We start from the raw sequence: 13038 nt of genomic DNA on the forward strand, positions 1-13038 counted from the left end.
ACACAGCAGCTTACGTTCTTTTATAAATAGAGGAGAATTCAGTTCATTATGTACATAAGTTTGAATAATATATCAGTTTCTCTCTATACTTGTCTTTACTTTTCAGTCTTTATTTTATAACAAAGATATCATTAAATTTACAAACTATTCGAGTTTTTAGGTTTATAATTTAATATTTCCTCCGTTTCACTTTTACTTATCACTATTCTAAAAATAAACTTTCAATTTTACTTGTCCACTTTAGCATATCAAGAAAAAAATAATTTATTTTCATATTTTACCCTTAGCATTAATTACTCATTCCAAATCATTTTCCAAATACTTTAAAATTATACACTAATTAATACGGATATTATAATAAATTATGTATTTTATTTATTAATATTTTTAAAAAAGTGTGCAAAATTAATAGTGGACTAATAAAAAATAACGGAAAAAGCACTACAGAACATGAAACAAAGCTACTAGGTTGGACACGTATACCTATGGGTGTATCTGCCCCAGCGGCTGGGTGATTTGAATAGTATCTATATATAACAACAGTGGATAAGCCACTCGTTTACTTTGTTCAATGACTTTACGTACTTCTAAGCTACTATTCAACAGAAGTGTACGTATAAATTTGTCTCGGGAAAGAGCCAACGAGCAATTGGTAGAAAGTTGCGGCCAATAATTTGGTGTAGCGCAAATATCAGGATCGCTTACTCCCGAGATCTTGGATTTAAATTATCCTAGAAGTAGAGTAATTTGTAGAGTACTTTTCAATCCGAATATTAGTGGTTTTGATATTACTCTTTTTCTTTCTTTTCAAATTACGTATATTCTTCCAATTAGCGATGCGGTATTAGTTAGGTAAAGCAGTTAGGGAGAAATATAGAATAAATTGGACAAATATTTATGATTAAAAGTATTAAATATCTTTCTTAAAGCGTGCAAACAAATATTGTGGACCGGGAGTAATAATTATTATGAACTTCTTTAAATGTAGGTACCTTTTGGTTTAATTGAAATCGTGTGTACATCAAACTACACTAATTTACTATAGTTAAGTTATAAATTAAAGTGAGAGTGTGTAATAATTAACTATGATTTAGTGATAATTATGTTTGTGACTTGTGAAGATATGTATCATGTATTTATTGCTTGATACCGTTAAGCATATATGTATTTGTTAATTATTGAAACTAGTCTCTTTAACTCTCTTAAATATGATATTGTTATTTGCCTCCCTCTGGGGAATAACACACAAAAAGAATAAATAAGTTGTTTCGAACTGAAATTCAGGTTTAAATCAATCATATTCTACAATTTTATTTGTAAACTGATGCAGATTTAGTTCAAACTGGTTTTAATAATGTATCTATATGTTTTGGGTATATATCAATCAGGATCTCATTAAATTAAATAATTTTTTTATGGAAGTAGATGCATATTTATATAAAAATAATAAGACCAAGTAGTACTATGTATTAAGGAAAACATCTTTTGAGAACATGATTAAAATACTTTAATGCTCAATCAGTTCTTTTTTACTTGTTTAAAGTATTAAATTTTTTTTTCTTTTACTTGTTCATTCTAGTAATGCCAGAGATAATTTATTTTACCATTATCATTAAGTAATTACTTCAGAAACTTATTGGAGTACCAGTAGTTAGATTATTTATCATCTATGTTGTTCTAGGGATTTATTACTAATATAGTAAAATAAATACCTTTAATTAATGTTTTCATAAAAGATTACAAAATCCATACCAGGCAAGTAGAAAAGAACAGATAGATTAATCTTTCTTTTATCAAAGTTGATCTTGAGATCAAAACTTACCAACCAGAATTATAAAATTAGGTAAAATTTAATCCCATTTAATTTAAATTTTGGTAAGTTGTCAAACAAGGCAATGGGTTTCAGGCCAGCATTTGTTGTCTGTTTAGAATTATCATTAAATGGACCATGTTCCATGTTCAGAACTTGCAACTTGACTAGTCGTATGTACCAAATCGTAACAGACATTACGTGGACCCACATTTTCTGCATTACTTGCGTGCACTACATTGTTAAACATGCTTAACTTAATTGTCAATTAATAAAATAAAATCAGTTTAAATATTTTATAATGTATTTTTTAATTACAATATTATGCACTTTACTTAGTTGGGTCGCAGCTGTCATACATGCCGGAGGATCGTGACCACGAGACCATTACGAAAGTCGAATTTAAGGATTTGGCTAAAGGCAAAACGATTTATTAATCGAAACTCGTGTGAAATGGGACAGCAACAGGAATAATATTAATTATATCATACTCCACCATAACGTTTTTTTTATTTTTTTCTTTAGGGTGAATCTAAGTGGACGTTTGAACCTCTATTTTAAAAGGATCTATGGGGCGAGCCCCGGGGCGAGACGTACCAAAAACGTCCCGGAACGATGGTGTGAGCGAAAGTCTCAAGAGACGTACGCCCCGCAATTTGGAGCATACGCCCGGACGTTAGGGGCGTACGCCCGAGCGTTCGTGGTGCATTTTTTTTAGTAAGGAGTAAGCCCTAAAGATTTTTTCAAATTAAAACAAAATTTGTTGAATTAATCCTTTATATAAAACCTAAATTCTCAAAAGTGAGTTTGGTAATTACTCAAAAGGTTTAAAAAGGAGCTCAAAAGTATTAAATTTAAAAGTAAAGACCTTTTTTATTGATTTAAGCCCTAATTCATTGTTTTCCCAAATTTTTATCTTGTCCGCTAGTCTACTAATATCTCCCAAAAGCAACGGATATTTAATTTTTTTTACAAATACAAAGAGAACTACATTTTTCTTCATAGCACCAAATTCAAAGTTCAAATTGCAGGTTAATCATCCTTTTTTTCCCTCCATATAGAAAATTTTATTCTTTTAGACTCAAATTACTTGTGCTTGTAAGTAACGTATAATAGATTGTTTTGATTAATTTTTTGTGGGGATGGAGCACACACACACACACACACACACATATATATATATATATATATATATATATATATATATATATATATATATATATATATATAGTTTTCTTCAATTTTTATGCAATTTTACCTGTTTATAAATATTAATTGTCATTATATTATTTTATAAAATATTAAAAATTAAATATCTATGGGGCTTACGCCCCGCACCTCGGGGCTTACGCCCCGCTGAGGTATATGTAAAACGCCCCACCTTACGCCCACGCCTTTTAAAGCACTGGTTTGAACATAAGAATTGTGAAATTTTAGATAAAAGTAAAAAAAATATTTTTAAGTAAAAATAATATTTAAAAATTAGAGTTGTGTTTCGACATTTTTTAACTTTTGTGAGTGAGTTGAAGTGAAAAATTTGAAAAATAAATTTTTAAAATTTTTAAATTTTTTAAAAAGTTTCGAAATTCATCTTCAAGTAAAGTTTGTAAATTTCATTGAACAAACACTGATTCCGAAAAAAATAAAATAAAATTCCCAAAAAATTGAAAAACTTCTTATGGCCAAACGGGTCAAATCTATTAATAGCAAGTGATATAGAATTCTTGATAACTTTACGAGTATATATGATTTTGTTACTTTTATTCTATTTTTTTATTATCAATATGTGATCATATTATGTTTCGAACAAAGTTTTAATAGTGTAGTTGATTGATTACTTCAACTTTCATCTTATCGTGAGAATTTCCTTTCCCACTTCATATATAATATTTTTTTATAAAGAAAGTAATAGAATTTTTTTTGGGGTGGTGGTGGTTGGGGATGAGGTTTATTTACTGTAATAATTTATGTTTGGTTACATGGAGAACAAAATAAATTCCGTCTCTACTCGAAACAGAAAATCAACCTATGATCACGATTCTCTGACTACTAAATTTCCAACGTAACAATCTCGGGCACATATTTCTCTTATAAGAATACAATGACTATATTACACAGTCCTAAATTCTTTAGTTATTTTTATGTAAATATTTAAAAAGTAATTTACCGCAACCAAAGCAAACAGATCGATACGTGTTCTCTTTTGCTTTACCAAATCAAAACAAGTTTTGGTCAAGCAAGAATAAAAGAATCGAACAGGTAATTAAGTAAATAAAGTGAATCTAATAGACCAATAAGCGAGCAAGAGAAAAATTCAATCACCAGTTTCAATCCAGATATATAAAATATATCCATTTTAAGCCAAAAAAAGAAAGTAGTCCACTTAGGGGTGTTTTATGGTTCGGGTTAGATAGTTTTTTTTCTAAAAAAAAATCAAACTAAGTAAGTCAATTTTTTAAATATTGAAACCAAATCAAACCAATTAAGTCGATTTTTTATCGATTCATTTTTTGTCATTTTTTTGGGGTTTTCGCTTATTTATCGGATTTTTCTTAAATATGATACACACATTACCAAACACATATTCCGACGACTACATTTTCAATGTAACACTATCAAACCAATTGCTCGTTGAGAAATCCATCATTTACAAAAATATATTGATGCTAACTGAATCAAAGAGTGATAAATAATTTAAGAACTCAATTAAAAATAAATTATTTTTAACCTGAAATATATTATTGTATTTAGCAAAAGAAAATTACCAATCAAACTAAAATTTAAAGGCAAAGAACTAGATTGTTATAATAGCGATTAACATGTACCATAAAATTTTAGAAATTTTGTATTAAATTATAAATATATATAGGTATAATAATAAATTTTAAATAATTATTTCAATAGTCGTTTTGGTTCAATTTTTGCAGTTATTTTTTTATCAAAACTAAATCAAATTTGATAGATTTTTAAAATTCAAAACCAAAACGAAATTAAAACAAAACAAAAAAGTATTGATTTTTCGGTTTTCGTTTTTTTATGAACACCCTATGTCTAGGGGTGTTCACGGTTCGGTTTGGTCGGCTTTTTATTAAAACCAAAACTAAATCAATTTAATCGGTTTTTAAAATTTTAAAACCAAAACCAAACCAAATTAAATACAAACCATCGGTTTGGTTGTTGTTGGTTTGGTTCCGTTTGGTTCGGGTTTTCGATTCTTAATATGCTAATGATAAGTCGATAATAGTAAAACGACACTATACAACAATATTTTAAGTACTACTAGAGCATAAATTCAAATACCTACGGTGGTAATTCTTTTAAGTATTTTATATTTAAAACTGTAGCATATAATGTAAAGTAGAGTATTAAAATTGTAGCAATATTATAAGATAGAAAACTGTACCGGGTGAACTAAGTTGCAGTACATGATAGAATCAAAAGAACAAGCCAAAATAAAGGTTCCAAAGTACAAACATCACTTTGTTGAATCAATGATAAAGTATTCATTGTAACAAATTAGAATCTTACGTTCATAAAAATCTTTTCAAACTTTAGCCCGTTGTCTTGCAATTTGAGTAGCTTTTTTTTTTTGACTTTTGTGATAGATTTTTTTGTAACTCTTCTGTTAGGCAAAAGTAGATACATAGGGTTAGAGAATTTGAGTCTCTTAAGGAAAAGAAATTGGCCAATTCCTATTACTTTGGGCTTAGGCAATCTTTTAAGATATAAGTAGTATAAATCAAAATCTTTATATAATAATTAAAATACAGAAAATATTTAAAATTATTTACAAAAAGATATGATACTTTATATAAATAGTCATTAAATTATATATATAATTTATCGGTTTGGTTCGGTTTATTTTTTGGTTTTTTCTAATAGAACCAAAACCAAACCAAATATTACCGGTTTTTAAAATTTAAAACCAAAACCAATCCAAATCAAAAAAAATATCGATTTACTTAATAGGTTTGGCTCGATTTTCGATTTGGATCGATTTTCGGTTTGGATCAATTTTTTGTCAAACCATGAACAGCCTGTCCAGTGTCGAATTCGTACTTCAATAGGAGTATTTTTAAAAGATAAGTAGGAAAAGTCGGTATTTTCCCAATTGTTTGTAATCTAATTTCTTGAATGTGTGAAGGAATATATTCTTGGAATAACTTTGGGAGATTTTGAAGAAAAAGGAAAACATAGGTGTAAAAAGATATTACATCCGTTCCAATTTATGTGAATCTATTTTTTTTTTGGTTCGTTTAAAAATAAATGACCCCTTTCTAAATTTATAAATAATTTAATTTAAACTTCTAATTTAACATTTTATAACCACACAAATACTCTAAACTTTTTTATTTATTTATTTAGAACCACAAATTATAAAAATATTCATTTTTTCTTAAACTTCATATCCAGTCAAACAACTTCATCTATGTTATAAGTAGAAAATTGTCAAGGAGAAGTCATAAACCAACAAAGAAAGAAAAAGAGCAAAATCAGAATAAAAGCCTTTTATTTCCATCATAATACAATGACAAGGACACAACTATATCAGCTGTATCACCATCACCATCTCTTCACAAGCTCACACGTCACCTTCACATTACTTCACCTCCGACGAACACGGGAACACCAATCCACACCCTAGTTACCGTAATTTTCCGTCGCCGGCGAATCCTGCTTGTTTCTATAAATACACAAATCTATATACCAAAAGCATTATATTTAAAAAAGGATAAGAGTATATACTATATACCCTCAGTATCTGCAAACTACGGTTTCAATTCTTCTCTCTATCTATAATAAAACGAGGAAATTGTGAGCTAAGCAGTTTCACTGTTTTCTTCTGCTCCTTTTGTCGGAACGCATTTTTGGTGTGAAGTTATTTTGGAAGCTTTAAATTTTCGAGAATGGAGGTGCTACAGTACTGGATTGTGTTTCTCTAACACTAAATCGTTTAGGTTTTTTTGAGACTTTCTAGGGTTACATATTTGGAAGAGTTAGGTTTTAGGTTTCTTTTGTGGAGAAGACGTACGGTGAATGGCGGTGGAGTATAGATGTTGCGAGACAGGGTTCTTCATACATATTTTGATAATTATTTTTCTGGTATGTTTCGCTGGTTTAATGTCTGGCCTTACGCTAGGACTCATGTCCCTCAGCCTAGTTGATCTCGAAGTCCTCGCTAAGTCTGGAACTCCTTGTGATCGTAAAAATGCTGGTATTATTTCGTTTTATTGTGCCTTTTATATATTTATAGCAGATACTGTCTATTTTAATGAATGTTATTGGATGTTTATAGATGATAAATGATAAATCTTTGAACAATAAATTTAGTTATCTTTGGTCTTTCTCAAAAAGATTTTTTTTAGTTATCTTTATATCATTTTTGTTATTCGCTTGGTGAGAGAAGAGGGAGTAGCAGTCAATATGCTTAGACTTTGTATGGACTAGGGATCAAATATGCAAAGAAATGATTTTTTTTATGGGGTAACCTTTGACTCAATCGATCAATCATTTGTGCTGCAATTCAAAACTAGTTGGGGTTGCTATATGAATCCTCTATATTAATTCTGCTCAATTTGGGGTTATTTCATTCCAGTTGTAGATAATTTATCTTTTACTGCAAATTAGGAGTTCTCTTAATAATTCTTAGTACTAGTTGAGTAACCTTGAATGCCAAACTTAAATTTGTCATGATACTGCCTCTCAATTTGTGGTTGCTTTTAGTCAGTTGATTTGGAAAAGAGGGATTTTGAGAATGATGAAAAGAAAGCAAGAGAGCTAGGCATGTAACAAAAACTAATAATTGGTTTTATCTGCGGTCAATAGGTTGTAGAAGTAGAGGATACAATATTTTTTTTTTTTTTTTGTGAAATGATCTGGTGGCATTGCATCAAGATGTTTATTTTGGGAATCACGGTTTGACAAAATTCATAATTTCGCTTTTGTATTAACAGAGAAGATCTTGCCTGTTGTCAAAAATCAGCATTTATTGCTGGTCACTCTGCTTATTTGCAATGCTGCTGCTATGGAGGTAAGCAAGATTATCATTATATATTTCAAGTTCAACAAGCAATTCTTGCTTAATTTGGATACTTATTTAGCTTTTAAAAATTGTATGATATCCTTTCAGGCACTTCCTATCTTTCTTGACAGCCTAGTGACGGCTTGGGGTGCTATACTGATTTCTGTCACGTTGATTCTTCTGTTTGGTGAGGTAAGGATTTTATTTTTGTTGAGTATAAGCTTCAAAACTGACTAAATCAGGACATATAGATTTAGGGATGGCAGTTGGGTGGGAAGGGTAAACTGGGGAATTCCCCTTCATCCACCCGGATGGGGCGGAGTAATAGGGTCCTAATGGTGTGTCTGCCTCCCTGCACTTTATCTACCCTGAATTTATACAGATGGCCAAATTCGCATTGATTACATGATCTGATTCTTAGGAGAGTCAAAGCTGTTTGTTAATAGGGGTTATTAGTTTTTTCCTGAGTTGCTTTATGATTATTTTACTAATTTGGGGTGATATTGTTGTCACTCCTTCCCACTCAAATAAGTGCAATTATTTCTCTTTAAAATTTTGAATGAAATATATAGTGAGAAACTACTGCAAGATTGGTGAAACGGGCAAATGAGCTTTTGTCTTGGGGGTTACCTTCTGCACTCCATTACCGTCCGTGGATTGTTGCCTTAAGATGTCATTTAGCGTACTGGACAGTCTGGATGGAATGTAATCGGAATCCGTAGTGAAAAATGCTTCTTATTCCTCTTTTTGTGCCGCTTATTTAATGAAGGAGGAATTTGATAAATATGTATTGCTCTAAAAAACACAACTTATCAAGAGTTCAGACGTATTATATTCCTTAAAAGCCAATGAATTAAGCTGTTTGGGAAACCACATGATGAATTTACATGTGCTGCTTTCCTTGTGTGGTTGGGCAGATCATACCACAATCTGTGTGCTCAAGATATGGACTGGCCATTGGTGCAGCTACAGCCCCAGTTGTTCGTGTGCTTGTTTGGATCTGTTTTCCTATTGCATATCCAATAAGCAAGGTAGACTCTTTTTTTGGTAATGGTTATGTTAACTTTTCATTGTCTTTCTGAATTGAGTGCGCACTGTACTCCAAGTTAGTTTATCAAATGCTGGCTTTGGGATGGTAGTTGCTTGTTTTAATTAATAGCTCACTTAGTTGCTGTAATTTCCAGCTGCTGGACTTTCTGCTGGGACATGGAAATAGAGCTCTTTTCCGGCGAGCTGAGTTGAAAACTCTAGTAAATTTGCATGGGAATGAGGTAATTAATTGAAGCTATGTTGTTGATACAGGTTATGTGCTTGTGCTTCTTACACATTGCGACATACGTCTAGCTGTTTTTATTTCCTATATCTTCTAATTGACTTATTGCTTCCTTTAAACCACTTGAATTGGAATTCCTACCTTTTATGATCTAGAGAATCTCTGCCTCTAAACCACTTGAATTAGGATTCCGACTTACCATGTGTTGGTTATTTTGTATTTCTAATACCGTGGCTTACTTGTAAACAGGCTGGTAAAGGCGGAGAACTAACACATGATGAGACAACGATAATTGCTGGTGCTCTTGAGCTGCATGACAAAACAGCTAGTGATGCGATGACCCCGATATCTGAAATCTTTGCCATTGATATTAATGCGAAGCTGGACAGGTTTCTATATTTGTTAGATGTCAGAATAAATGATAGATTTATGTATGCCTCTTCAGCTGCTTGACACTATATATTCTCCTATTTATGTGCAGGAATTTGATGAACTTAATTTTGAAGAAAGGGCATAGCAGGATACCAGTCTACTACGACCAACCTACAAACATAATAGGGCTAATTCTGGTACTCGTTGCTTTATTTGTGCAGTTCCCATCGACGTAGTTGGAAGCACCTTTTTGCCTAATTTCAAATCAAAATAAGACAAGCCAACTTTGTAGTGACTCTGTCTCTATGTTCCATTTTCGTCATTAATGCCTTAATTGCCTACTTGTTTTATGACATTGTAGGTCAAGAACTTGTTGACTGTCCATCCAGAAGATGAAACTCCTGTGAAAAGCGTTACCATCCGAAGAATCCCAAGGTATGCTTTATATCTTTATGTCTTGGCAAACTATTAAGTCTTTACATGGATGCAAAAAGCAAATTACTCTTATGCTTTCTTTGGTTTGTGATTGCTTCTAGCATATATTTAACTTTTTTTTATTAGTTGCTAGCATATAGTTAACTTACATTAAAGTTCCTTTTGGCCTCTTTCTTTTCAGTAACTCAGTTTTCTTTTATCATATACACCTTTTCATGATCTGTTCAGCCTAGAGTTGGTCCTTCTGAAAATCTCCAGAAACTAAGAAGTGAAAAAGGAACTTTTGTAGTTTTAGCTGCCTTTCTTGTCTATTCAGTCAGTTAGTATGGAAGATGAGGCAGACTGTTATTCTGTGTCTGTGCTGCATACTGCTAATTGGTAGTCTTTAGTGCTTTTTAGGTCTAAAATATGCTTAAAGCCTTGTCATGCTGTTCTAAGGTACAATTTTCCCACTTTAAAATCATAAAAGAGGGTACTTTTTCCCCACTTCTCGAGCTTCCTTTTTTAGAGGTTTACAGTCTTGAGTCTGGACATCCATTTTCCGGAACAATACATAATAGACGTCTGTAGGTTGTGCATACAAGTTAGACATCACCAAAAAAAGAAAATAGCTTAAACCTTGAATTGATAATGAATGGACAAGTCCTGATATGAATGAGTTAAAGGACTTATTCAAGTTTGGCTTATAAAGAGTGAACTAATACACTACCTGATACTTTCAATATAGCTGCAGATGAAAGAAATCCTCCTAGGTAGTAATGTGGCTTATCCAAGTTTTCCTCCCGACTCAAGCTAGCAAACTTGCTAGACATCTATCTGACAAGCATCAGTTAGGCGTAACTTCCTCTAGGGACTGAGATTTGGTCTGATGATTTGGGGGTAGAACCCACATAAAGTGGTAGGTGATGTTTCCACATGTGCATTACAACGGAGGGAGGGAGGTAGTCGCTGTGCGTCTGTTTGTGGGAACAACTTAGGCTGCATGCTTGATTTCTGTTTGATGTTGAGTGATTTATAATAGTATATCAGAAACTAAGGTCATAAACTGAATTTATGATGTGTTTTAACTGGCTTATCTATTTTACAAGGAGTTTTGGGCTTATCCTGATAGTCATAAATAGGAAAGAACTGGTTTCCTGAAGGAATTTCTCTGAAAGATTTGAGTGTAACAATCTCTGAAGAAGATGTATGTTCAATTAATTTAAAAACTAACTTTGAGTGGAGGGATCAATGAATTCAAAAACTAAGGGGTAAAGAAAAGATTTCCCAGATCTCTTGTATGCGTCTATTCATTATAGTATAGGACAGTTGAAAATTCTCTTCCATGATATATTTCACCACATCTCTTACTTCCATGGTTTCACATTGACTGTCATTACTCCATTCACTGAGAGTTGGTTCAACCTGTATTCTATTTGAAATAAAAAAATGATTCACTTTATTTGAAAAAAGTTCATTTGTTCATAAATTACATGAAAATACAGAAAAATGGGTAATTTCTTGTTTTAAAATACTTTAAAACGCATTGATAGAAAATGATGAAGGTTGACTCATGAAAGTGAAAATGACATTTAACTTGAATGTAGACAGAGGGCAACTAAAATGCTGTCAGTGGTAGTATCATGTGTGTTCAAGATGAGGATAATTTTAGTCATGTGTTTTATGTCATCTAACCTTTCGCAAGAATGGAAGGCCATCTGGTTTGTGTCAATGATGCTTGCATTCGTTTTAGGTTGAAATTACTGTGTGTGAATGATTGTTTTATGCTTCCCATATCCCTCATAAACACCTTCATGATTTCCGGCTCTTATGGTGCAGGGTCCCAGATACTATGCATTTGGATGACATCCTGAATGAGTTTCAGAAAGGTCATAGCCACATGGCTGTGGTTGTAAGACAGTGCAACAAGGATATGGATCATCCTGATAGCAAATCCCCTGCAGAGAGTACGTATTGCTTGCTGGATTATTTTGCTTTTCTCGCATGTAAACCTTCTCTAATCTTGACATCCCACCTTCTCTTTGCTCTCTAGATCCCGTGAAGGATGTCAGGGTAGACATTGATGGTGAAAAGCCTCCCCTGGAGAAGAGTCTGAAGACAAAGCGATCATTGCAGAAGTGGAAGAGTTTCCCTAATGGTGGAAATGCTTCATTCAAAAGTTCTAGGAACAAAAAGTGGACTAGAGATATGTACTCGGACATTCTGCGAATTGATGGAAATCCCCTGCCAAAACTCCCAGAAGAGGAAGAGGTTGTCGGAATAATAACTATGGAAGATGTTATTGAAGAGCTTTTACAGGTGAACTGGATAAATTTGCTATATGTAGAGCTTTTAGATTTCAATACTTTCCATGACTTTTGCAGCTCCGAGGTATCTAAATGTCGATATTTATTTATTTTTTTATTTTATTTTTTATTTTTTTTTTGTGTAGGAGGAAATCTTTGATGAGACGGATCACCACGTGGAGGATTCATAATCATATATATGTTGTTAATTATGTTGTTGTAGACAATGTATAATTAGAAAATTTTGATGTCTTATTTAAGAGATGTGTTATACTGTACTTCCGAACAACTATAGTAGAACATTCAGACGCTTTGTACAAGACTCTTGTCTACTGAAGAAATGAGCCTCAAAAAGTTACAAAAAGGTTCTTTCTGATATAAAGACGTTTTCAGTCAGCATTGGAGCAATTTATGATACTGTGCTGAGTTTTGCGTGTATTGTTTTTGTGGCTGGCTATCGGCTGTTTTCAAGATTAAATTACTTTTAAGATGGCAGTCGGCAGATGGAGTGTCATCAAATAGCTTGTACCATAGTAAATTACCTAAAGATATGGCGGACGGGAATAGGAACTCTCAGAGTGAAACTGGAGCTGCTAATATTAGCCAACTGCTCAGTTTTCAAGGGATAAAATGATTTGACGTCGGTAATGAGTTGATTTACTCTCATGATTAACAACTTAAAATGATGTTTACAGCGTTTGGCTTACTTCAGAATGGTCATCTCATATTGGCTCCTGAATTCTTCTGAAGTAATGACACGTAATTTCACGGGTCAATACCTTTAGATATTTTCACTCATAGGTGGCCCCCTGATTTTGAGACTGGCTAGTCGAGGTCAAAT

At 32.3% G+C, this 13038-nt stretch overlaps 1 protein-coding gene across 1 annotated transcript; it reads left to right on the top strand.

Moving 5' to 3' along the window:
- Positions 1 to 6265: 6265 nt before the first annotated feature.
- Positions 6266 to 12593, top strand: LOC107786600 (DUF21 domain-containing protein At2g14520-like). The gene is made up of 11 exons (XM_016608110.2): positions 6266 to 7025; positions 7765 to 7841; positions 7941 to 8024; positions 8750 to 8863; positions 9017 to 9103; positions 9355 to 9494; positions 9587 to 9674; positions 9839 to 9912; positions 11731 to 11858; positions 11945 to 12210; positions 12344 to 12593. Exons 1-11 carry the CDS (start codon positions 6848 to 6850, stop codon positions 12386 to 12388), a joined length of 1281 nt encoding a protein of 426 aa, XP_016463596.2. The 5' UTR covers positions 6266 to 6847; the 3' UTR covers positions 12389 to 12593.
- Positions 12594 to 13038: the final 445 nt, after the last annotated feature.

The sequence above is a fragment of the Nicotiana tabacum genome, unplaced genomic scaffold, assembly GCF_000715075.1.
Source record: "Nicotiana tabacum cultivar K326 unplaced genomic scaffold, ASM71507v2 Un00001, whole genome shotgun sequence".
In the NCBI taxonomy this organism is placed as follows: domain Eukaryota; kingdom Viridiplantae; phylum Streptophyta; class Magnoliopsida; order Solanales; family Solanaceae; genus Nicotiana; species Nicotiana tabacum.

What these genes read in the sequence shown, in the direction of transcription:
- LOC107786600 (XM_016608110.2), top strand. Translation starts at nt 6,848, where the DNA reads ATGGCGGTGGAGTATAGATGTTGCGAGACAGGGTTCTTCATACATATT. An exon ending in TAAATTTGCATGGGAATGAG is followed by an intron (nt 9,104 to 9,354) that starts GTAATTAATTGA and finishes ACTTGTAAACAG; the next exon opens with GCTGGTAAAGGCGGAGAACT. An exon ending in ATTAATGCGAAGCTGGACAG is followed by an intron (nt 9,495 to 9,586) that starts GTTTCTATATTT and finishes ATTTATGTGCAG; the next exon opens with GAATTTGATGAACTTAATTT.